The 22,329-nt window shown below is 56.8% G+C and overlaps 4 protein-coding genes across 7 annotated transcripts in view; 3 read left to right on the top strand and 1 right to left on the bottom strand.

The window, feature by feature from the left end:
* Window positions 1-6,609: 6,609 nt before the first annotated feature.
* Window positions 6,610-8,314, bottom strand: FGF21 (fibroblast growth factor 21). Its single transcript, XM_049620800.1, has 3 exons — window positions 7,875-8,314; window positions 7,613-7,716; window positions 6,610-7,056 (listed from the first exon to the last, which is right to left on the bottom strand). The coding sequence occupies exons 1-3, from the start codon at window positions 8,110-8,112 to the stop codon at window positions 6,766-6,768; spliced, it is 633 nt and encodes a 210-aa protein (XP_049476757.1). The 5' UTR covers window positions 8,113-8,314; the 3' UTR covers window positions 6,610-6,765.
* Window positions 8,315-10,062: 1,748 nt separating this feature from the next.
* Window positions 10,063-13,999, top strand: FUT1 (fucosyltransferase 1 (H blood group)). The gene is made up of 2 exons (XM_049620817.1): window positions 10,063-10,196; window positions 10,772-13,999. The coding sequence occupies exon 2, from the start codon at window positions 10,774-10,776 to the stop codon at window positions 11,851-11,853; it is 1,080 nt and encodes a 359-aa protein (XP_049476774.1). The 5' UTR covers window positions 10,063-10,196; window positions 10,772-10,773; the 3' UTR covers window positions 11,854-13,999.
* A 753-nt stretch (window positions 14,000-14,752) lies between these two features.
* Window positions 14,753-18,581, top strand: LOC125915152 (izumo sperm-egg fusion protein 1-like). 4 transcript variants are annotated; one of them, XM_049620828.1, is made up of 9 exons: window positions 14,753-15,487; window positions 15,873-15,947; window positions 16,284-16,370; window positions 16,594-16,614; window positions 16,923-17,048; window positions 17,235-17,335; window positions 17,596-17,749; window positions 18,032-18,153; window positions 18,428-18,581. In XM_049620828.1, exons 1-9 carry the CDS (start codon window positions 15,253-15,255, stop codon window positions 18,578-18,580), a joined length of 1,074 nt encoding a protein of 357 aa, XP_049476785.1. In that variant the 5' UTR covers window positions 14,753-15,252; the 3' UTR covers window position 18,581. The 4 variants fall into 4 exon arrangements, with proteins under 4 accessions (XP_049476785.1, XP_049476784.1, XP_049476786.1 ...); XM_049620827.1 differs by having other exon boundaries at window positions 14,755-15,487; window positions 18,032-18,206; XM_049620829.1 differs by having other exon boundaries at window positions 14,755-15,487; window positions 16,968-17,048; window positions 18,032-18,206.
* Window positions 18,582-19,277: 696 nt separating this feature from the next.
* The window catches only part of LOC125915151 (izumo sperm-egg fusion protein 1-like), a 4,354-nt gene continuing 1,302 nt past the window's right edge, over window positions 19,278-22,329 (top strand). The window contains exons 1-7 of the mRNA XM_049620826.1: window positions 19,278-19,940; window positions 20,334-20,408; window positions 20,788-20,874; window positions 21,131-21,151; window positions 21,497-21,577; window positions 21,767-21,867; window positions 22,120-22,273. Of these exons, the coding sequence (XP_049476783.1) occupies window positions 19,706-19,940; window positions 20,334-20,408; window positions 20,788-20,874; window positions 21,131-21,151; window positions 21,497-21,577; window positions 21,767-21,867; window positions 22,120-22,273 (754 nt within the window). The 5' untranslated portion in view covers window positions 19,278-19,705. The remainder of the gene's footprint in view (window positions 19,941-20,333; window positions 20,409-20,787; window positions 20,875-21,130; window positions 21,152-21,496; window positions 21,578-21,766; window positions 21,868-22,119; window positions 22,274-22,329) is intronic.

Below are 22,329 nucleotides of genomic sequence, written 5' to 3' on the forward strand. Positions count from 1 at the left end.
AAGGGAAGAAGGAAGGAAGGAAGGAAAGAAGGAAGGGAGGAAGGAAGAAAGATAACATTGTGATTTCAAAATTGACCAAAGGCTTTCAGTTGACCTGAAACAGACCAGGTCCCTGGGTCTGCTCAGGAAAACGGAAACCACCCTAGGTATTTCAAATACAGGGAATTTGTCTGTTTATTTATTTATCTGTTTCTTTGGAGCGAGAGCAGGGGAGGGGCAGAGGGAGAGAATCCCAAACAGGCTCCACGCTGTCAGCTCGAACTCACGAGCCCTGAGATCACGACCGGAGCCGAGATGGAGAGTCAGACGCTGAACCCACTGAGCCACCGGGCACCCCTCAAATACAGGGAATGCGTTAAAGGGAATTGGTTATGTGAGTGCGGGGAGAGTGCAAAAAGAAACCATGGTCCCGGAGGTGGGTAGAGGTAGCAGCTGGGGCTCCTGGGGCTGTAGAAAGTTGAAGGAGTGGCCCCTGCAGGGTAGAAGTCAGACGTGTGGCCCAGGCAGCTGGTACCCTGCCTTCCAGGAAGGGGCCCCCTATGGAGGTGGCACCAGGTCTGAGGGGTGCGGCTGGCTGGTGCTGGAAGTGTCTAAAGTGGCTGGACGCTGGATGCAGCCTGGAACCGGAGCGGCTGGGAAAGAAGGTCCTCGGCAACCGCCTCCCGCCCCCTAGTCTCCTGCCAGGGGTCACAGAGCTGGAGGGTGAGCTTCTCGCTAAACAGACAGCAGCCCTTGGCCTCCCGGGAACTGGCGGAGGGAAGAGTGCGTGAGCAAGAGAAAGTGCTCCTTTCACAGAGAAGGCTCCAGGACAAACAGCGGCTAAATCACGTCTGCCTATGATGATAGGACGACTCTTAGAGAGTGTTTTTCGGGCTGTGCTACGAGGATTTGCCGCTCTGAGCGAACAGCCGTGGGAAGTAAATCAGGATCACCCAAATCAATTTCCTAATCTGTGTGAAAGTGACAAAGTCTACCTGTCCCGGAATCTGGGCTTGGTGGGAATTAACTTGGGAGGTAGCAGGGCTCGTGTCCTAGGACTGAATCTTCAACCCCCAAATTGTTGGCTTATGGACGAGTGAAGCCTCCCTTTCTTCTTCTTCTTGTTTTTTTTTTTTTTATGGTTTATTCATTTATTTTGAGAGAGAGAGAGAGAGCACACAAGCATGGGATGGGCAGAGAGAAGAGACCAAATTCCAACCAGGCTCCACACTAGCCCGATGGGGGTTCAAACTCACCGACTATGAGATCATGACCTGAGACAAGATCATGAGTGGGACGCTTAACTGACTGAGCCACCCAGGCGCCCCAAGCCTACCTGTCTGACGGGTAAGAAAAAACCACAAGGAAGAGGAAGTATCAGGACCTTTAAATCAAAATCTTGATCAGAAGAGAGGTACTGAAGAAACAAACAGCTTTATATCCATGACACTGACACTTTAAAAATATTTTTTCAATGTTTATTTACTTTTGAGAGACACGGAGGGACGGAGCATGAGTGGGGGAGGGGCAGAGAGAGAGGGGGACACAGAATCCAAAGCAGGCTCCGGGCTCCGAGCTGTTAGCTACCGAGCCCGCCGCGGGGCTCGAACTCATGAACCGCGAGATCATGACCTGAGCCCAAGTCAGACGCTTAACCGACTGAGCCACCCAGGTGCCCCCGTGACACTGACACTTTTGTGTCAGTTTCATGTAAAGAAACTGATTGATTTGCTGATCACTGTACTCTGATCTGTCCTTGGGATACTAAAGGCATTTGGAAGGATCTGGTATATTCGACTTTCAAAACGTCCGATCAAGATTGCATTAATGTTTGTCTTCTCTTCAAGGCACTTAACTCATTTAGGGGAATCTGAGATGCCGGACTTGTGGAAGCCCATTGATCACATCCGCAGTGTTCAGATGTTTGGAGAAATCTGAAATTGTGAAACGCACAGCTTTGCTATTTTTAGCTGTGGACGTAGTCAGTGAATGTTTAGAGGAAAGGGGATTGCTTAAAAATTCATTAATCATTACCAAAGAAACCCAAATAGTTGTGAATATTTGTGTCCATCCTTAAAAGCTCTTCTGACATTAAAAGACCCCACCACGATCTTTTCAACCAACGAGGAAGCTGGGATCACTGGATATCCCCATGCAAAAGAAGGAAGTTGGGCGCCATATACAAAAATTAACTCTAATTCAATCAGGGACCTAAACCTAACGACCCCAACTATAAAGATCAAAGAAGAAAACACAGAACGGGGAAAGCTTCATGACGTTGGGTTTTGCAATGGTTTCTCAGATGTGACAGCAAAAAACACAGACAAGAGTAGGAATAGAAAGGGGAGCTTGGCTGGCTCGGTCAGAAGAGCATGTGACTCTTGATCTCAGGGTCATGAGTGTGAGCCCCACGTCGGGTGCAGAGATTACTTAAATAAATAAAGAAACACACTTAAAAATAAAATCTAAAAAAGTAAATAAAGTTTTTGCAGGGTGGGGTAGGGCGAGGCAAGGCTGTGTAGTCGTGTTCAGTGTGCCTGTCAATATACACGCCATTTATTTTGAGAGAGAGAGAGAGAGAGAGAGAGAGAGAATCCCAAGCAGGCTCCATGCTGTCAGCCGAGAGCCTGATGTGGGGCTCCATCCCATGAACCATGAGATCATGACCTGAGCCCAAGTCAGATGCCTAACCAACCAACTGAGGCACCCAGGCGTCCCTCTTCTTAGAAGCTTGTCCACACACTTAGAAGGATGTTTGGAAAGACGCCAGGTAACAAGGGCCACAGCATGGGATTTTTTCTCACGGGCACAGCTTTTAGCGGATATAATTTTGAACTAATGGAAAAGTTTTGAGACTTGTGCAAAGAGCTCCATGTATCCGTTGCTAGGTTCTTCAGTTCTCGCTGTTCCCGTCCCCCCCACAACCCCCCGCGTTTTGCTTTATCATCCGGTCGCTATCTCTCTCTGTTATTATATATTGACATTTCCAGAAACATTTGAGAAAACACTGGAGATACCATGCCCCTTTGTCCCTAAGTACTTCAGCGTGTATTTGTATTTGCTAAGAACAAGGACGTCCTTTTTAATAACCGCGAGGCAATCATCAAAATCAGAAACTTTCCCGTGGATCAATTACCACCATCTAATGCACTGAACTCATTCAAATTTCATCAAGCGTCTTCCTCACCACCGGGATGTCACCTGATTGCTCAGAGAGCTGCCTCTGGTGTCCATTAACACGAGCATTTCCTCCTGGCCTTGTCCTTAACCTTGACTTCTTCCAAGAGCGTCAAGGCCGGTTGTTTTGCAGAAGGTCTCCTGATAGGAAAATGTTTCCTCCCTCACGATTCGATTCAGGTTAGGCAGCACAAGGCTGGCTGGATCTTCCCCACCTCCCACCTCCTGCACCCCCCACCTCCACCCCCACCCCCACCCCCGTACCCCCCCAAAACAACAACAGAAACAGATCCACATAGAGCAACTACGATAGCAGAAATTCACCAACAAACATTTTGCACAAACCCCTGACATACAAGTGACTGGGACCAAGCCAGTACCGGCCCAGGAAGAAAAGGAAGCTAGCAAGACTGGAACTTTCCCTGCAGGGGGCACTTCATCCAACTCTTGATCTCTGAACTCCCGGTCATGATCCCAGGGTCCTGGGATGGAGCCCCGTGTTGGGCTCCGGGCTGAGCGCGGAGCCTGCTTAGAATTCTCTCTCCCCCTCTCTCTGCCCCTCTCCTGCTGGTATTTGACATACAACATTGTAAAAATTTAAGGTGCATAAACATGTTAATCTGATACATTTACATAATGTGATTGCCATTGTAGCAATTATGAACACCTCTATGAGGTTTCATCATTATCCTTTCTTTTTAGGGGTTGGACTAAAGGTCTATTCTTGTGAAAACTAGCGTAAGGAAACCCCAGGTCGATTTTGGCAGGCACTCTGGGGGTAAAGGAGAGAAAAGGCTCGGGTACTGGTAGGAGGGGAAACAGAGGTAGATCCCTCTACAAAATTTTGGAGAAGTGGATATACTAACAGGTAATTTCTATTTGTTTATTTACTTATTATTTTTTAAAATATTTTGTTACTTTTTTTAATGTTTATTTTTGAGAGAAAGCGAGAGTGCAAACGGGGTAGGGGCAGAGAGAGAGAGGGAGACAGAGGATCCGAAGTGGCCTCTGCACTGAGAGCAGGGAGGCCGATCAGGGGCTCGAACTCCCGAGAGTCGTGAGATCATGACCGGAGCCCAATTCAGACGCTCCACTGACTGAGCCATCCAGGAGCCCGAAAGATTTTATTTTTAAGTTATCTCTATGTACCCAATGTGGGGCTCGAACCCATAACCCCACGATCAAGAGTCTCACCCTCCTCCAACTGAGCCCGCCAGGAGTCCCCGAGATGGTTGTGTTCTTAAACACCGTACGGAAAGAACAAAGAGTTGAACTTTAAGAACTCTGAGCCCGGGACAGCGATCCCGGTCCACACCCCTCCTAAATGTCCTGACAGGTGAGCAAGACCAGACGAATGTAACAGACTGCCCAGGTGTGCACCAAGTTCAAGAGCATCCCCTGGAAATTCAAGTTCACCTGGAACCTGTGAATGTGGCCTTATTTGGAAATAGGGCCTTTGTCAGTGGAATCCAATCAAGATGAGGTCACGCTGCATCAGACCCAGGTCCTAAACCTGACGTGACCGGTGCCCTCATAAGAAGAGGGTGATTTAGGGACACCTGGGTGGCTCCGTCGGTTGAGCGTCCAACTTCAGCCCAGGCCATGATCTCACGGTTCATGGGTTCGAGCCCCGCGTCGGGCTCTGTGCTGACAGCTCAGAGCCTTGGGCCTGCTGCGGATTCTGAGCCACCCACGCACCCCCCCCCCCACCCCTTTCTTTTTTAATTTTGACACTAACCTGCTTCTAGCAGAAAGGAGAGACAATGCGATTGGGAGTTAACATCCCCAGGTGGGGGGAGAGGTGTTTGCTTGTTTAACACATTTTGCAGTTTTGTAGGTTTCCTGTCTGGCTTCCCTCTTCCAGGGTCCCGCCCCTCTCTGGGTATCTCTGACACCCCCCTTCCCCCCACCGAGCCCCACGTTTGTCCCTCTTCTCCTCCTCCTCCTCCTGGGTCCTTGACTTCCTCTCTCTGGGTGTCTATCTTAGGACCCACCCCCCACCATTCCGCTACCTCTTCCCTCCCCGCCAGGCTGGCCAGGTCCGCGTTCTCCAAGACAGGGGAGGCTTGCAGGGGTGGGGTGGGCGGGAAAGTGATCAGGGCAGATGCCCCAAGGTGCTTCCTGCTCCCTCGCAGGGGGGAGACTTTCCAGAGTCAGGTGGACTCCTCTGACCAAGGAACATACATCCCACGTGAAGCTCCCCCCTGGCCACGAAGCCGCTCTTTCCGGCGAGTTTTGTGGCGTTTCGGATTCTGCTTCCGGTGACAACTCTTTCCCTGCCGGAGCCAGCCCTGTGCCACCAGAGCGGACAGCCACACTTGCCACGAGATGCAGAGAGCTTCATTTCCTCCAGTCACTGGGTCCCTCCTGGGACCTGCTGGGACCTGCAGCTATATCCCCTCTCCAATGAGATGTTCCTCTCATTTGAACCTTGGAATTAAAAATGAAGGGCCCTGGGCCGCCTGGGTGGCACAGCAGTGGGTTAAGCCTTCCACTTCGGCTCAGGTCGTGATCGTACAGTTTGAGCCCCGTGTAGGGCTGTGTGCTGGGCTCTGTGCTGACAGCTCGGAGCCCGGAGCCCGCTTCGGATTCTGTGTCTCCCTCTCCCTCTGCCCCTCCCCCACTCATGCTCTGTCTCTGTCTCTCAAAAATGAATAAACGTTAAAAAAAATTAAAAAAAAAAAATGAAGGGCCCAAGACGCCGTGGGAGTGGGTCAGACACCTGGACATCAGCGCTGTCCGTGAATCTGGGGAGTTGTCTACATTTCTGTCCTCCCTTCTGTCCTACCCAGGACATCGCTCAAAGAACAACGTGGAAATCTACGCTGCGGGCGGGGAGAGAGGACAGGCAACCCGCTCGCTGGGACTGCATTTTGTGACAGTCATTGCACTCCAAGTCCATGAGCACCTGGACGGATGAATTTAGATCCTCAAGCCCTCTTCTAGAGAACCAGGACTCCCAGCCTTCAGTCCCTCCAGTCCCTCCCTCAGCACAGGGTTCCAGGCTCCTCTCACCGTTTTCCTGGGACCCAGGTGTCCAGACGTCCAGCTTTCTGATCCCTCAGGACCCGAGTCCCATCTAGCACCAGTGACACCCCCAGGATCGAAGAGCCCTTGCCCCAGCCCTGAGGGGACCAAGACGTCATCCCCTTCCCAGTGTTAAGTGGACCCAGAAAACGACATCTCCCATGAGGCTATAGGTCTGCAGTGTCATCGTTTCAACGTCCCCCTGTGATTGAGGCCGTTCAGAAAAACGGTTCCATAACACAAGCGGGGGGTGGGTGGTGGGAAATTAACAAGCCTTCTGCCGTCCAAGGGCAGGGATAGTCCAGTCCCTGGGGACACCTACACAGAGCAGAAAACTGAGGCCCAGGGGGGAGGCTGGGACCTTCCCAGGGTCTCCCGTCAACAGGGGCAGGGGGGCCTGGGCGGCAGTGGGAGACAGGGAAGCCGGTCCCAGTTCCTCCCTCAAACACGCACACGTGCGCACCCTGACCCTCCTCTCAGGTTCTTTATTATCCCAAGTAGGCAAAATAAAAAAATAAATAAGATAAATAACAAATAACCCAATAAATAAAGAGGAGGCCCCACAGCAAACAGCCCGTGGCTTCAGGAAGCGTAGCTGGGACTTCGGCCCTGGGAAGGCCCCACCATGCTCAGAGGGTCCGAGGAGCCCACGTCCGGGGGCTCGGGGGCCAGGATCCCTGGAGGCTCCGGCGGTGCCGGAAGCAGGCCTGGCAGTGGCAGGAAGCGGGCAGGTGCCCGGGGGGCCGAGTCCCGGTATGGGGAGTTGTGGGGGGGCAGGCGGAGTGGGAGCCCGAGGGTCTCCGAGTGGTAGACGTTGTATCCGTCCTCCAGAAGCAGTTCCCGGAAGCTGCAGGCTGCGGGGTCAAAGCGGAGCTGAGGAGACAAGAGCGGACATCGGAGATACGGGCCCCTCCTCCGGGACACAGGCAACAGAAGCAGGCCTCCCCTTTACCCCGGGGCAGTCCTGCAAGGCCTACCTCCCTGGCTTCACTTCACAGAGACCAATATTCCAGCCCAGGGACCAGTTAGGGCTCTCTGAGTCCAGACAGAGGCGTCTGGCTTCCACCCAAGGGGTCATGGTCAATTTACAGGCCATGGGTCCCCTGAGCAGCCCTGTGCCCAGCAGGCAGCTAGGAGCCCATGCGGACCAGCAGGGGTCACAGGTCACAGGACCCAGGCGCTCCGTCATTCAGGGGCCTCGTGACTCGGAGCTGGTGTGTCCCTGCCTGAGCCTCAGTTTCCCCTTGTGCACAAATGATGAGGTCAGCTCCCGCGTGCAGGGGAGGTGGCGAGGCGGGGGGGGGGGGGGGCAGGCAGGGAGCACAGAACCAAGCCCGGCTCAGGCCCAAGGTGCGAGAAGTGGAACCCTGGGTGGTGAAGGCGATACGGAGGAGGGAGCACGAGGAGGGGGGCGACCCCAGAAACTCACCGATCCATACAGTGTCCCATCTGGGCCCTGGCACAGGAACCTGGACGTTTTGACCCCCAAGATTTGAATTACTCCCGGCTTCAGGGCTTTTAGCTCCAAGAGACCTGAGAGGAGAGAGTGGTCAGGGGCTCAGAGGACCTCTGCCCAGGCCCGTCTCTCTTAGATCCAGGGGTCTAGGCTCCCAGCCCCTCCTCCCTCAGACCCAGGGGTCTGGACCCCCCAGCCCCTGCTCCCTCAGACCAGGCTCTGTCTATGCACTCACTCTCAGGGCTGCGGCGAGCGGTCCCCACCACTGTGCCATCAGCCTTGATCTCGAGGTGGACCTCTGTCTCCTGGGCGTCGTCCGTGTAGAGGAACCGCTGTCGAACTTGGCCCCCGAATTGGAGGAGGGGGCTGGAGTCAGGGATAGGGTGTGCCTGGCAGGCTTCCGGCAAAAGGACCCCCAGCATCATCAGGACCCACAGTCCCAGGTGCTGGGACCCCGCCTCGTCCCAGCCCATCACTGGCTCACGTCCTCAGGTGAGATCCGGGGTCTGGGGCTCGAGGAGCCGAATGGCCTAGATTCTGTCTCGGATCCCGGTTGTCTGGGACAAGAGATTCACGGATTGCACCTTAGTGAGCCTCAACGCCTGGGTCTTCGTGTCCGTGGATTCCCAGCTGACAGAATACCCCGGTCTCTTAGAATGGATACAGGCACTCCAAAATTTATATCCAGACAGACCCGCCCAATCACCTTCCCCACACCTGACCCATGATATTTGACCCACTTGGCAAGAGCTAGGATTCCACCGTGGCCAGATCAGCCTGAGCCGGAGGATGCAAGGGGGGGGGGGGGGGTCCTTCCCGCTGGGGCCCTGGACTCCCGGGTCTGAGGAATCAGGGGGACCGGGACCTGCTGACTGGGACTTGGCTGAAAAGGGCTGGGGGAGGAGAGGGCTGGGGGCCTGGAAAACTGCCTCCCTGGCTGATCGACGGACACTGTGCCCCATAACCGGGATGCCTGAATTTCTGTGGATTTCTGGGGGGTGGGGGGCAGAGCGGGTGTCACACACACAGACGTTCCTCGATCATCAGGAGAGCAGCAAAAGCCACGTGACCAAAAGCCTCTCACCTCAACCTCACCAACCCCAGCCCAGAGGTTCCTCTGGCATCTAATGAGCCAGAGGAGAGCCTCCCTCTCCTCCCTGATGCAATCCCGGGACCTCTTTCACCAGAGTAGCTACCCCAGGCCCAGAAAGGTGTTCTCAAAATAGCCTGGGGTGGGGAGGGCAGGTGGAGGGTGAAAGTCTGACTCAGCGCCTCTGGGGTGGGGGTGGGGGTGGGGGGGGGGGAGAGCCAGGCCCGGGAGGGGGGGAAGGGAGCGACCGGCGGCGAGGGGGGGGGTCTGGGGGGGGGGGGGGGGGTGGTTTCCTGGAAACTGTAGGTACAGAGACCGGACACCCTCCAGTGCGGAGATCTGAACGTCTCCAGCAGAGGAGGGGGCTGGGGCTGGAAATCCTGGGTCTGTGGAAGGAGGGGCTTGGGTCTGGAGACATCAGGGTCCACCCTCTGGAGAGGGGAGTCAAATTCCAGGGTCTTTAGCTTTGATTTATTGAATGACAATGATCACACGGCTCCAGCCCAGGGAAGTTTGGGGGGGGGGGGGGTGGCGGAACCGCCCGGACAATGGAAGCGGCTTCAGGTATACACCGCGGAGCCGAGGCCCTGGATCCCCAACCTGGGGCCCCAGCCTCCCGGTGAGGCTGGGCATGACAGGCCCGCTTCCCCTCCTGCTTTCTCCTCCTCGCCCTCGGGGAGACGCTGCCCCCGGGACGCGCCCGTCTGGAGAGGAGCCGTCGGACCCCGGATCGTCCGATTCCTCAAAAGGAGAGGCCCCGCAGTTCGCAGGTGCACCGCGCCGAGATGGGGAATCAGCGGCCCCCGGGGTGCGCGGGGACACCCTTCGGGCCGGAGGCGCCCACGTTCGGGACCCTGAGAGCTGGAGGAGGTTTCCGTCGGCTCCTGGAGCAGGCCTGGCAAACAGGTTCTGCCTCCCCACCGGGAGGACCCGGCAGAGGGCGGATGATCTTCGCCCCCGCCCGGGCCTGGTGTCTGCGCCCTCCCCAGCGGCTGGGGCGTGGCCGGGCTCGGAGCATCCAGGTACTCTGGGCCTAGGCTCGGGAGAAGGGGGAGAAGTCGATGGACCCGAATACCTGGGTCCGGCATTGCCGGCTGGGCGCTGGGTCTCCATGCTGTGGAGGCTGGCCCCGGAGAGCCCGCCCGCGGGCCGGGGCCGAGGACGAGGGGGCCGGGCGCGGGTCCCCGGGTCTGGGGAGGGCGGGGAGGGGGCGGGGCTCCGCCTCCGACCTACCTGCCCAGGTCGGGAGGGGCGGAGGCTGGGAGTCTCGGAACCGCGCCCTTCTCCTTCCTCCCTCCCCCGAGCCCTAGGAGCCAGTCGGGGGAGGCGGCATGGAGGGGAGGGCTGCCGAGCCTAGGATCCCGGAGTCCGGGGTTCCGGGGGCGGCCGGATGTGGGCTGCACCTGCGGTCGGCGCGCTCCGGCCTCTCTAAGCCCGCTGTGGCTCTGTCACCCGCCAGGAGCTCAGGTGAGTGGGACCGGAGGATGCCTGGGACCCAGGAATCGGGGCCTTCGGTCCCAGGAGGCGCAGCCCCAGCCGCTAGCCCCGTAGGACCCCAGGAGTCTCCACCCCTCTCCCCCCCCCCCCACCAACGCCTGCTCCTCCAGAGGCCGAGATCCCCCATCCAGTCCCCGACCTCCAGCCTCTCATGTTCCACCCGGCCTGTCTCTTCCCGTCACCCCCATGGTGGAGTCCTCACCCTCCCTCCACCAGGCCCACCCGAGAAAGGAGTTGGTGGCACATCGCCCAACTAAAGTGGGACTTCCCGGCCCGGAGAGCCAGATTCCGAGATGCAGATGTGGCAGGCTGGCTCCGAGACCCGTTGCTATCTTGGAAACACCCGTTTTCAACATTTGCCATCCCCGTCCCTGCAGTTCCAAGGGCCCACCTCCCTCCCCTCCCTCAGATCCAGGCCCCTGATCCCCTTTCCCTGGGACCCAGGAGTCTCAAGCCTTGGTTTCCTCGTTCCCCCAGGCCCCTGCCCATGGACACTTCCTCCTGGGGCTCCGGGGCCCCGCTAATTCACCTTTCCTCCCGTGCAGCCATGTGGGCCCCCAGCCAACGGCAGCTCTGCGTGGCTTTCCTGCTAGTGTGTGTCCTTTCAGCCACCTTGTTCCTCTACGTCCACCAAGACCTCTTTCCCAACGGCCTGGCCCTGACGGCCCTGTGTCCAGGCCGCCGCCTGGTGCCATCCCCTGTGGCCATCCTCTGCCTGTCCCCCAACACCTCCGCCTGCCTCAAGCCCCCTGCCTCCCTCTCGGGAACCTGGACCATCCACCCAGACGGCCGGTTCGGCAACCAGATGGGGCAGTATGCCACGCTCCTGGCCCTGGCCCAGCTCAACGGTCGCCGGGCCTTCATCCTGCCCTCCATGCATGCCGCCCTGGCCCCCGTGTTCCGCATCACCCTGCCGGTGCTGGCGCCCGAGGTGGACAGCCGCACGCCCTGGCGGGAGCTGGAGCTCCACGACTGGATGTCCCGGGAGTACGCCCGCTTGAGCGACCCCTTGCTGAAGCTCACCGGCTTTCCCTGCTCCTGGACCTTCTTCCACCACCTCCGGGAGCAGATCCGCAGGGAATTCACGCTGCACGACCACCTTCGGCGAGAGGCCCAGGGTCTGCTGAGCCGGCTCCGCCTGGGCCCCACCGGGGACCGCCCTCGCACCTTCGTGGGTGTCCACGTGCGCCGCGGGGACTATCTGCGGGTCATGCCCCACCGCTGGAAGGGGGTGGTAGGCGACCGCGCTTACCTCCAGCAGGCTATGGACTGGTTCCGGGCACGGCACGAAGACCCCGTCTTTGTGGTCACCAGCAACGGCATGGAGTGGTGCCGGGAAAACGTGGACACGTCCCGTGGGGATGTGATCTTTGCCGGCGACGGGCAGGAGGGCTCGCCGGGGAGGGACTTCGCGCTGCTCACGCAGTGCAACCACACCATCATGACCATCGGCACTTTTGGCTTCTGGGCCGCCTACCTGACGGGTGGGGACACTGTCTACCTGGCCAACTTCACCCTGCCCGACTCCAACTTCCTGAAGATCTTTAAGCCCGAGGCTGCCTTCTTGCCCGAGTGGGTGGGCATTAATGCAGACTTGTCTCCCCTCCGGTCGTTGGCTGGGCCTTGAGCAGCGGGGAGACTTTCTGGAATAGCTCGGGCCAGCGTTCTGGGTCTCCGGAGGCCTAGAGGCTTCTGGAGAAGCTTGTGGTAGCTCTGTAGCAGGCGGGCACCCGTTTCTAGAGTAATCCTAGTTGGCTAGACTTGGAGAAAAAGGACTTGGAGAAAAAGAAACCTAGGGGCTTTCTGTAACTGCCTGGACGTTCTAGAACCAGCAGGGGATCTTTTCCTGATGCCTGGCAATGTCCAGAGAGGCTCACGTCAGTTCTGGAAGGCAATGCCTTACCCACTGTTCCCAGCATGGATCCAGGGTACTTCTGGATGGCTGCACCCCAAAAACGGAGAACTCCCCCCCCCCTTCTAATGTTGCCTCTGGTCTTTTCTAGAAGAGAAGGACAATCCTCAGGACTGAAAGAACTTAGGGGTAGTCCACAGCAAGCACTCATCCACTCCCCTGCTGTGTTTCTGGAGTGGTTCTAGAGAAGGCCAGGTCTCAGGCCTGTGGAGAATCCTGCAGGGCTCCCCCAGAGGGGATGAGGTTCTGGAATTCTAGGAGGATCTCAGGAAGGGACACTCAGAAGTTCAACACCTCAGCCACTGCCAGAAAGACTGGCAGAACACAAAGTATCTGTCCTGTGAGGTGGGAAATCTGTCCAACCTCTCAGCCTCTGAGAAAAAGAAAGACAAAGACTCGTTTTTGAAATTTAAAAAGAAAAAAAATATGTTTTTTAATGTTTATTTTTGGGAGAGAGAAAGACAAAGCACAAGCTGGGGAGGGGCAGAGAGAGAGGGAGACACAGAACCTGAAGCAGGCTCCATCCAGGCTCCGAGCTGTCAGCACAGAGCCCGACTCGGGCTCGAACTCGCAGATCTAGAGATCGTGACCTGAGCTGAAGTCAGGGGCTTAACTGACTGAGCCACCCAGGTGCCCCTTGAATTTTTTTTTATATGTTTATTTTTGAGACAGAGGCAGAGAGCAAGCAGGGGAGGGGCAGAGAGCAAGCAGGGGAGGGGCAGAGAGAGGGAGAGGGAGACACAGAATCCAAAGCAGGCTCCAGAGCCTGAGGTGGGGCTCGAACTCACGAACTGCGAGATCATGACCTGAGCCGAAGTCAGACACTTAACCAACTGAGCCACCCAGGCGCCCCAGAGACTCTATTTTGAGTAGATAGACTAAAACGTGGGACTGTTCCTCCACAGGAGGGGGAGAGGTATGGATGCTGAAATACAGCAGCTCGTGGAGCAAAGCCTTCCAGAAACCTAGAGACTTTTTTTTTTTTTGTCAAAATCTGCCAAAGACAGGCACTTTACAAGTTGGCTCTGAGTTAAGGTTACCTTTCTTCTCAGTTAAGAAAGTTTCCTTCTCTGCAGCTGGGCTGTTGGATGTAACGGGATCGATTTTCTGGAATTCAGCCAGCATAAATAAACGTCATAAATGTTTCTTTTGGGCTTGCAGAAAGCTACAGGTATGGGGACCCTTGCCAACCTGGGCTTCCTCTGATTTCACAGAACCACTAAACCTGGTTTCGGGCTTCAAAGGCTCTGTAGGCGCCTGGGTGGCTTAGTCAGTTCAGCCTTCGACTTTGGCTCAGGTCATGATCTCGCGGTTCGTGAGTTTGGGCCCCAGTGGGGTTCTGTGCTCACGGCTCAGGGCCTGGAGCCTGCTTCGGATTCTGTGTCTCCCTCTCTCGCTGTCCCCACCCCTCCACCCCCGCTCGACCTCTCTTTCTCTCTCTCAAAAATAAATAAACATTAAAAAAAGAATGAAAGGATCTGAAGGTCTGAAAGTATACGGGACCCGGGCTGGCCTGAAACCCAGGCCAGAGCACAAGGTCTGGCCAAGGAGGATGGGATTCTTGACTCAGATTCCAGGACCCCCTTGGTGCTTTTTTGTAGGGGATGAAGGTACCTAGCTTTATTACAGACAACTCTGATCGCATCCCCTACCTACCCAGAAGAATCCAAGCCCCCTTTTTTAAGTCTTCTCAGGGAGTTTTGAGGGATCATTCACTATTCAGCTGCCCCCGGTGGGAGAGAGGGAGGTATGAATTAAAAGTCCACACCACCAAACCCTGTCTCTGCAGGTGTTTTGGAGTCCACTGTGTGTGTGTGTGTGTGTGTGTGTGTGTAAGAGGGGAAATCCAGAACTGCTCACGTCTAGGGGTATTGTCCCTGCTGAGATCTGGCAGCCTCCTGTTCTCAGGCTTGTGTGAGTCGCGGTTCCTGTTTTGTTTTGATGTTTATTCATTTTTGAAAGACAGAGGGAGGCAGAGCATAAGCAGGGGTGGGGCGGAGAGAGAGGGGGACGCAGAATCCAAAGGAGGCTCCAGGCTCGGAGCTGTCAGCACAGAGCCCAACGCGGGGCTTGAACTCATGAACGGTGAGATCATGACCTGAGCCAAAGCCGGACGCTCAACCCACTGAGCCACCCAGGCGCCCCGCGGTTCCAGTTTTTATGGTGGTTTGATTCAATGATGTAGAAAAGGAGAGAGAGAGACCTTCCAGGACCCATAGGTCTGAGCCCCAGGTTCTTAGTATTGGCTCTAGGCCTCTTTCTTCTGGAACCCTGGCATCGAGCCCCTCAGCTACGGAGAGAAGGAGGAGGAGGGAGTGAGTAAAGTGTGGAACTCTGGCCAAGGAGACACCCCAGGGCCTCCTGGGAGTCGTAGTCCTGCCGCTAGAAAGGGCCACTTCCTAATTCCGTGGCTTGATGCCAAATATTCCAAAAGATCCCAGGCATCTAGCCGAAGCCTGGGCTCAGAAACTCAGGGACGAGAGGAAGCTGAAGGCCAGATGCCCTCGCCTGAGCTGACGAGATGAAACTTCTAGTCCGAGAAGGAGGCCTCTTTGCGATTTCCTGGAACCATAGGCGGAGCCTTCCTTTGTTGCCGTCCAATCGGACTCAGAGTTGGGTTTGTGGGCGGGGCCAAGGAAACTCCTGGGCGTGTCTCCAGGGAAGTCGGGCCCCCACGTCCGAAGCTAGAAGGGGGAGGCTGTGGGAATTCCTTGTAGATCGGGGGAAACGGTGACTCGGGCTCCAGTCACAAAGCTCTCCACATCACGTGACCAACCTTACCTTCGCTCCAGAAACGTCCTCAATTTTAGCCGTGGCAAATAAAGTGGAAGGACGTGACCCGCTCGTCCCCTCTAAAGGCCCTCAGCCTGGATTCGGCCCTTCAGCGAACCCTAGTATTCCAGGGTGCAACATTCAAGGTCAAGGTCGGGCAGCGGCTGTCTAGGGTGCATCGGGACTCCGGACTCCTCGGTTTCCTAACCGAGAAGGGGGAGCCCTGCAGATTGGGGGGTCTTACTCTCGGGGAAGGGGTTCTTTCCCGTTACTGATCACCCCTTCCGTGTGGGGTGGGAGGACCCTCCCCGGGTTCTGTGCGGGCTGAGCGCTGTGGCCGCAATGGGTCCCCAAGTGGCCCTCCTGGTGGCGGCGCTAGCCGGCTGCCTGCTTCCTGCCGGGGGCTGTGTCATATGTGATCAGAGGGTCGTGGCCGCGCTGGACGCCTTGGAAAAGGAATACCTGCCTACCCACATGGCGCGCGAGCGTCAGGGACAAGTGATGGAAACGATAAGACAAACCGTGAGAAATTTCTGGGACCTGCCATATTTAGAGGATGCCTTTATGGGGGTTATAGGTGAGGGCAGGGTAGAGCGTGGGAACCCCGGGTCGTGGAAAAAGAGGAGTCTGGTGCTAGGATTCCTGGGAGCAGGGACGGGGTGGGGGGGAGGGAGGGAAGGGCTGGAGCCAGAGTCTACTGGGTTCGTGATGGAGAGGGCTGAGATGCAGATTCCAGGGCTTTCCAAGCGCTAGGAAATACTGTGTTCTCCTACCCCTTACCCTGCAATTTTATGTAAAAAAACTACAACTCCCAGAAGGCGACAGGCAATCCTTTACAGCCCTAGCCTTGCCCAATAGCCACATGGGCATTGTAGTTTTTAACACTAGCTGAGCCAATGGGACCACAAGGCTTGGAATCTGAGGTTCTATCTCCCCTCCCCGCATCCCCCGCGTCCCTCCAGATGAGGCCACAATGGAAACGTCAGTGTTGGGTTTTCTGAGGAGTATGACACTTATCACAAACAGTGACATAGCAGGTAAATGGCAGAGTGGCCAGGGGAGGGGCTTCGGAATCCTTTGGCTCTGGAGCCAAACTGCCTAGGTTCAAACACCGGCCCTGTCATCCCCTAGCTGTGTGGCCTTTAGGGAGGGATATCACAGCTTTGTCACCTCCAAACTGGGTCATAACGGTGCCTGCACCCAGGCCAGTGACTTAGCCCAGTGGCCAGCATGGTTAAGTGGTCATTCAATTTCACTGCGCCTCCCGGAGATGGCCCCAACCTGGAACGCCAGCCTCTTCAGACGGGTACCTGTACCTCCTCCTAGGGTGGGTGGGAGGAGGGGTCGCACTCTGTCACCCTGCTCTTTCCCAGATGACACTTTCGTGAAGGAGTTCTCCTGGATGTTGACTCTGGAAAAGGCAGCCTTTCAGCGCAATGTTGCTCGGTTCCAAAGAGAGGGTGAGGGAAGATGGGTTCCCTCAGGGACCACAGCCCCTTCCTCCACCAGTCCCGGGGTCCCTGTCCCCAGTCCTCTGCTTCTCTATGTCCAGCCCCTCACCTCTCCCAACAGCGTCCTCCCTCCGACCCAAGAGCCCAAACCCCAACCTATTCCTTCTCCCCCTCTCTCGTGTCCTTTAACTTAGAAATCTCATAACTTTTTTTTTTCTTCCTTCTGAGGCAGATTTCTGTCCCAACAAATGTGGTGAGTCCAGATTAGGGAAGCTGGTTTTCTATCCCCCATTCTGGCCCCGGTTAATACCCAGCCTTTCTCCTCCTGCTTTGGGTCTCGATGGTTCTTCCTTCCCCACGTCTGAGAGGTTCCTGGTCCCCAGTAGTCCTTCTGCACAGCAGACTCCTGGGCAACGGGTCCTATTCCTTGTGGGCTCCTCACTGAGCCCGGTTAGATCCCTCTTCAGGCAGGTCTGCCTTCTAGCCCCGCCCCTTGGGCTGACCTCTCGGGATTAGGCGCTGGGCCCCGCCCCAGCCCTTGACCCTGCCCTCTCCTTTTAGTCTCTTCTATTCAGGATGTATGCAACCTTGATCCTGCCCCTTCAGGTATGATGTTGCAGCCTCTGATCTGGTGCAGTAATTGTAAAAAGCAGCTTCACGTTTGTCGAAAGTCCACAGATTGCGGTGGTGAGAGAGCTGGGGCCAGCTGGAGGGGGTGGGGGGTTGGCGCAAGAGGGGCGGGGCCAGAGGAGAGCCGGGGTCTAGAGAGGCCAAAGAAAGGAGCCGGCCCACCAGAAAAGTGGGGGCCAAGACCAAGTGCGAGGGAGTTGAGGGAGAACCAAGATACATCCCACCGTAACCGCCTGTCCCCAGTGCGCCACATCAACGTCCACGAAAAGGAAGACCTGGTCCTGGACTGTGAGCTCAACTGGCATAAGTTATCTCAAGGCCTGACCTATTACAGCTTTTACAGGGTGGGCCCTTCAACCCCACCAACCCCAAGTCCATTAGGCTTGGTTGAGCGCCCACCCCGGTATCCACAAGCTTGTTCCCACAATCCCCATGACCCATGACCTATCAGGTTTGACTTCTACGGATCCCCGGGGACCCCATGCCCTTACCAGGAACCCTAGACTCCCATCTCCCCCACTGAGATCCCGTGATGCTCTCACACCTGTACTTCCCCAAACCCTGAACTCCCCAGGCCTCTGTGACCCCTTGAGCTTGGGTCTAGGTTTGGGGGAGCAATTCTGAGACCTTGGTGTCCAAGGGGAAACAGCCCACCCTGACCAAGCCCTTGGTGGGGCCAGAGGATGCGGGTGACTACCGCTGCGAGTTGGGCACTGTGAGATCCCTCCCAGCCACGGTCATCCATTTTGAAGTCACAGGTCAGAGCTGGGGAGTCGACAGAAGTGTGGGAATCAGGGTCCTGGGGTTAGGGGACAGCAGCTTGGGGCGTGGCCTATGGGGCAAAACTTCCTGTCGGGGTGTCCTTTCAGGCCGCGGGGGTGTGGCCACCCGCCACCGTGGCCGGGGTCCAGGCAGAGAGGGTCGCGATTGTCTCCTCCAAGGCCCGGGTCTTGGGGGAAGGTTGGAGGGGAGGGAGCTTGCCTGGGCCACGGGGGACCTTGGTGGCCTCCCAAGGCTGCTCTTTCTCTCCCCTCTGTCAGTGTTGCCTCAAAGAATCATTGAGGAGACACCGACATCAAACTTTGAAACCGAAGAGCAGCTGTCCCCAACCCTCCAGCCTTCAGAGTACCCTAAGCCCGAGAAGGTGCTGAGAAGCCTTCTGGTAGGGCTGCTGATCTGGGGCTTTGTGGTGCTGATGATCGGCTTTGTCACCGCGTGAGCCAACCCTGATGAAGGCGGGACACGAACGGAGGGGCGGGGTCTCCAAATCCCAATGCAGGAGGGGGTCCTTTAAGGGAGAGGCCTTAGAAAATGGTAGTGATGATCCAGCCTGGGTCACTGCTGGAATAAGACCAAATATAGGGAGGCGAGGAGGGCTATCCCTCAAGACCTAACCTGGTTCCACTCTCTGCCCCCCCCCCCCCCCCCTCCCCCAGCGTACTTTGCTTTCTGCCTGGGAACGTGATGGATTCCGTAAAGTCCTGGCTCCTCACGAACAAAGTAGCCGCACTGCAGAGCCAGGTTCCGAAGGTACCGAAAGAAAACGACGCAGCACCAAGTCACAAATAAAGATTTATCTGGTTGCCTAAATAGCGGATTCATTTCCTCGGGTCTGATGCTCTTTTTGGCTTTCCGAGAGGAGAGGTCTGGGGCTCGCCTTCTGTCCTAGAAGGAGAGCCCGGGAACCCGGGTCCCTTGGTCATGGCAGGGCCCCCTGGCTGAGATGTGATTCCCGAATCGAGGAGTGGGGAAGGGCCAGCCCTACCCAGATCTCCTCCCCCAGCCTCGCCCCCTCACAGGACGCCCCCTCCCGGCTCTTCCAGCCGAGAGTTTCCCCTGGCCTTTTCCTGTCCCCCAGCCAGGGCTGGGAGCCGGGGCAGAGGGGTCAAGAACCAACCCGGGTCAACGAAGACAGGGCGCCGAGGTGCTGTTGGGACCCGAAGCGGAGTAAGAACCGCGGGACCAGGGGTCCACACCCCTCCTGCATCAGACCCAAGAGCCGGTCCCCAGCCATCTTCCACACCAGTTCCCAGGAGTTAAGCTCCCATCCTTCTCCTCCGCCCAGATTCATTAGTCTGACCCCAACCCCCTCCACCCCAACGCGACCACACAAGGGCCTCATCTGGGAGGCCGAGATGAAAGTTCTAGTCAGAGAGGGGTCGGTCTGCGAGATCCTGGAACAATAGGCGGGACCTCCCTTTGTTGCCGTCCAATCAGACTCAGAGTTGGGTTTGTGGGCGGGGCCAAGGAAACTCGCCGAGTGTCTCTAGAGAAGTCGGCGCCCCCAAGTAGAAAGGAAGAAGAGGGACTCTGTGGGATTGAGGCGACCGTCGAGTCTGACCCCAGTCATAAAGCTCTCCACGTCACGTGACCAACCTCACCTTCGCTCCAGAAACGTCCTCAATTTTAGCCGTGGCAAATAGAGTGGAAAGACGTGACCCGCTCGTCCCCTCTAAAGGCCCCCAGCCTGGATTCGGCCCTTCAGCGAACCCTAGTATTCCAGGGTGCAACATTCAAGGTCAAGGTCGGGCAGCGGCTGTCTAGGGTGCATCGGGACTCCGGACTCCTCGGTTTCCTAACCGAGAAGGGGGAGCCCTGCAAATTGGGGGCTCTTACTCTCGGGGAAGGGGTTCTTTCCGGTTCGCGATCACCCCTTCCGTGTGGGGTGGGCGGCCCCTCCCCGGGGTTCTGCTGGGGCTGAGCGCTCTGGGGAAATGGGTCCCCAAGTTGCCCTCCTGGTGGCGGCGCTAGCCGGCTGCCTGCTTCCTGCCCGGAGCTGTGTCACTTGTGATCGAAGGGTTGTGGCCGCGCTGGACGCCTTGGAAAAGGAATACCTGCCTACCCACCTCGCCCCCGAGCGTCACAGAGAAGTGATGGAAAAGATAAGACAAACCGTGAGGAATTTCCGGGACCTGCCAGATTTAGAGGATACCTTTATGGGGGTTATCGGTGAGGGCAGGGTAGAGAGTGCGAATCCAGGGGTCGAGGGAAAAGAGGGGCCTGCGTTCTAGGATTGTTGCGGGAGCGGGCAGGAGGGAAGGAAACGAAAGGCTGGAGGGAGACTGTACTGGGTTCGTGAATGGAGAAGGCTGGGATGCAGATTCCAGGCCTTCCCCAGGGCAGACCAATACACTGTTCCCCTAGTCCTTACGTGGCAATTTTATATGGAAAAAAAAAAATACAACTCCCAGAAGGCAACGGGCGTGCCAGCCATTTACAGCCCTGGGCTGGTCCAGTAGCCTCATGGGTATTGTAGTTTTTAACACCTGCTGAGCCAAGAGACCGCAAGGCTTGGGATCTGAGGTTCTAGCTCCCCTCCCCGCATCCTCTGTGTCCCTCCAGATGAGGCCACAATGGAAACGTCAGTCTTGAGTTTTCTGAGGAGTGTGAGGCTTATCAGAAACAGTGATGTAGCAGGTAAATCCACATAGGGGCCAAGGGAGGGGCTCCAGAATCTTTTCGAGAAATGATTGTTGGTGAGGACGGGTCTGGTAGTGGCTCTGGAGCCCACCTGCCTCGGTTCAAATTCCGGGCCGGTCATCCCCTAGCTGTGTGGCCTTTAGGGAGGGACTTTGCAACTTTGTCACCTCTAAAATGGGTCCTAACAGTGCCTGCAGGCCAGGGGCCGCTTAGCTCAGTGGCCAGCATTGTTAAGTGGTCATTCAATTTCATTGTCCCTCCCTGAGGTGGCCCCAACGCGGAATGCCAATCTCTTCACACAGAAGGAACTTCCTGTATCTCCTCCTGCGGTGGGCGGGGGAGGGGTGCCACTCTATGTCACCCTGCTCCTTCCCAGATGACACTTTCGTGAAGGAATTCAACTGGATGTTGACTCTGGAAAAGGCAGCCTTTCGTGGCTACGTCACTCGATTCCAAAGAGAGGGTGAGGGAAGACGGCTTCCGTCAGGGACCACAGCCCCTTCCCTCAACAGGCCCAGGGACTCTGTCCCCAGCCCCCTGCTTTCTATGTCCAACCACTCACCTCTCCCGACCCTGTCCTCCCTTGGACCCAGAGATTCAGACACCCGGGTCCTTCTTCCCTCCAACCCAACAGCCCAAACCCCAACCTATTCCTTTTTGCCCCCTCTCATCCCCTTTAACAGGAATCTGATAATTCTCTTTTCTTCCTTCTGAGGCAGATTTCTGTCCCAACAAATGTGGTGAGTCCGGATTATGGGAACTGGCTTTCTATCCTTCATCCTTGCCCCCTGAATACCCAGCCTTTCTCCTCCGGCTTTGGGTCTCGATGGTTCTTCCTTCCCCCCGTCTGAGAGGTTCCTGGTCCCCAGTAGTCCTTCTGCACAGCGGACTTCCTGGGCAACGGGTCCCATTCTCTGGGCGCTCTTTCCTGAGACTGGTTACACCCCTCTTCAAGGAGGTCTGCCTTCTAGCCCCGCCCCTTGGGCTGAGCTCTAGGGATTAGGCGCCTGACTCCGCCCCAGACCTTGGCCCTGCCTTTGGCCTCGCCTCTCAGGGCGAATACAGCCTGGATCCTGTCCCTTCAGGTACAATGTTGCAGCTTCTGATCTGGTGCAGTAACTGTAAAAAGCAGCTTCACGTTTGTCGAAAATCCAGAGATTGTGGGGGTGAGAGAGCTGGGGCCAGCCGCAGGGGTTGGCGCAAGAGGGGCGGAGCCAGAGGAGAGACGTGGCCTAGAGAGGGCGGGGACTGGAGCGGAGGGTGGAGACAGAAAGGGGGGCTTAGACCAAGTGGGTGGCACTGGCGGGAGAGCAGGAAACCTTGGAGAAGTGTCCCACCGTAAATCCTGTCCCCAGTGCGCCAAATCAACGTCCATGAAACGGAAGACCTGATCCTGGACTGTGAGCTCGACTGGCATAAATTATCCCAAGGCCTGACCTATTACAGCTTTTACAGGGTGGGCCCTTCAATCCCCAGTCCGTTAGGCTTGTGTGAGCCCCCACCTCTATATCCACAGCCTTGTTCGCACAATCCCTATGACCTATGACCTACCAGGTTTGACTTCTACGGATCCCCGGGGACCCCATGCCCTTAACAGTATGCCCTGGACTCCCATCCAGCCACTGAGTCCCCGTGATGCCCTCACACTTGTACTGCCCCAAATCCTGAATTCCCCCAGGCCTCTGTGACCCCTTGAGCTTGGGTCTAGGTTTGGGGGAGCAATCCTGAGACCTTGGTGTCCGAGGGGAAACGGCCCACCCTGATCAAGCGACTGGTGAGGCCAGAGGATGCGGGTAACTACCGCTGCGAGTTGGGCACTGAGCGATCCGGCCCAGCCACGGTCATCCATTTTGAAGTCACAGGTCAGAGCTGGGAGTCGACAGACGTATGGGACTCAGGGTCCTCGGTCTGGGGGGCA

This window comes from Panthera uncia, assembly GCF_023721935.1.
Source record: "Panthera uncia isolate 11264 chromosome E2 unlocalized genomic scaffold, Puncia_PCG_1.0 HiC_scaffold_19, whole genome shotgun sequence".
Lineage (NCBI taxonomy): Eukaryota > Metazoa > Chordata > Mammalia > Carnivora > Felidae > Panthera > Panthera uncia.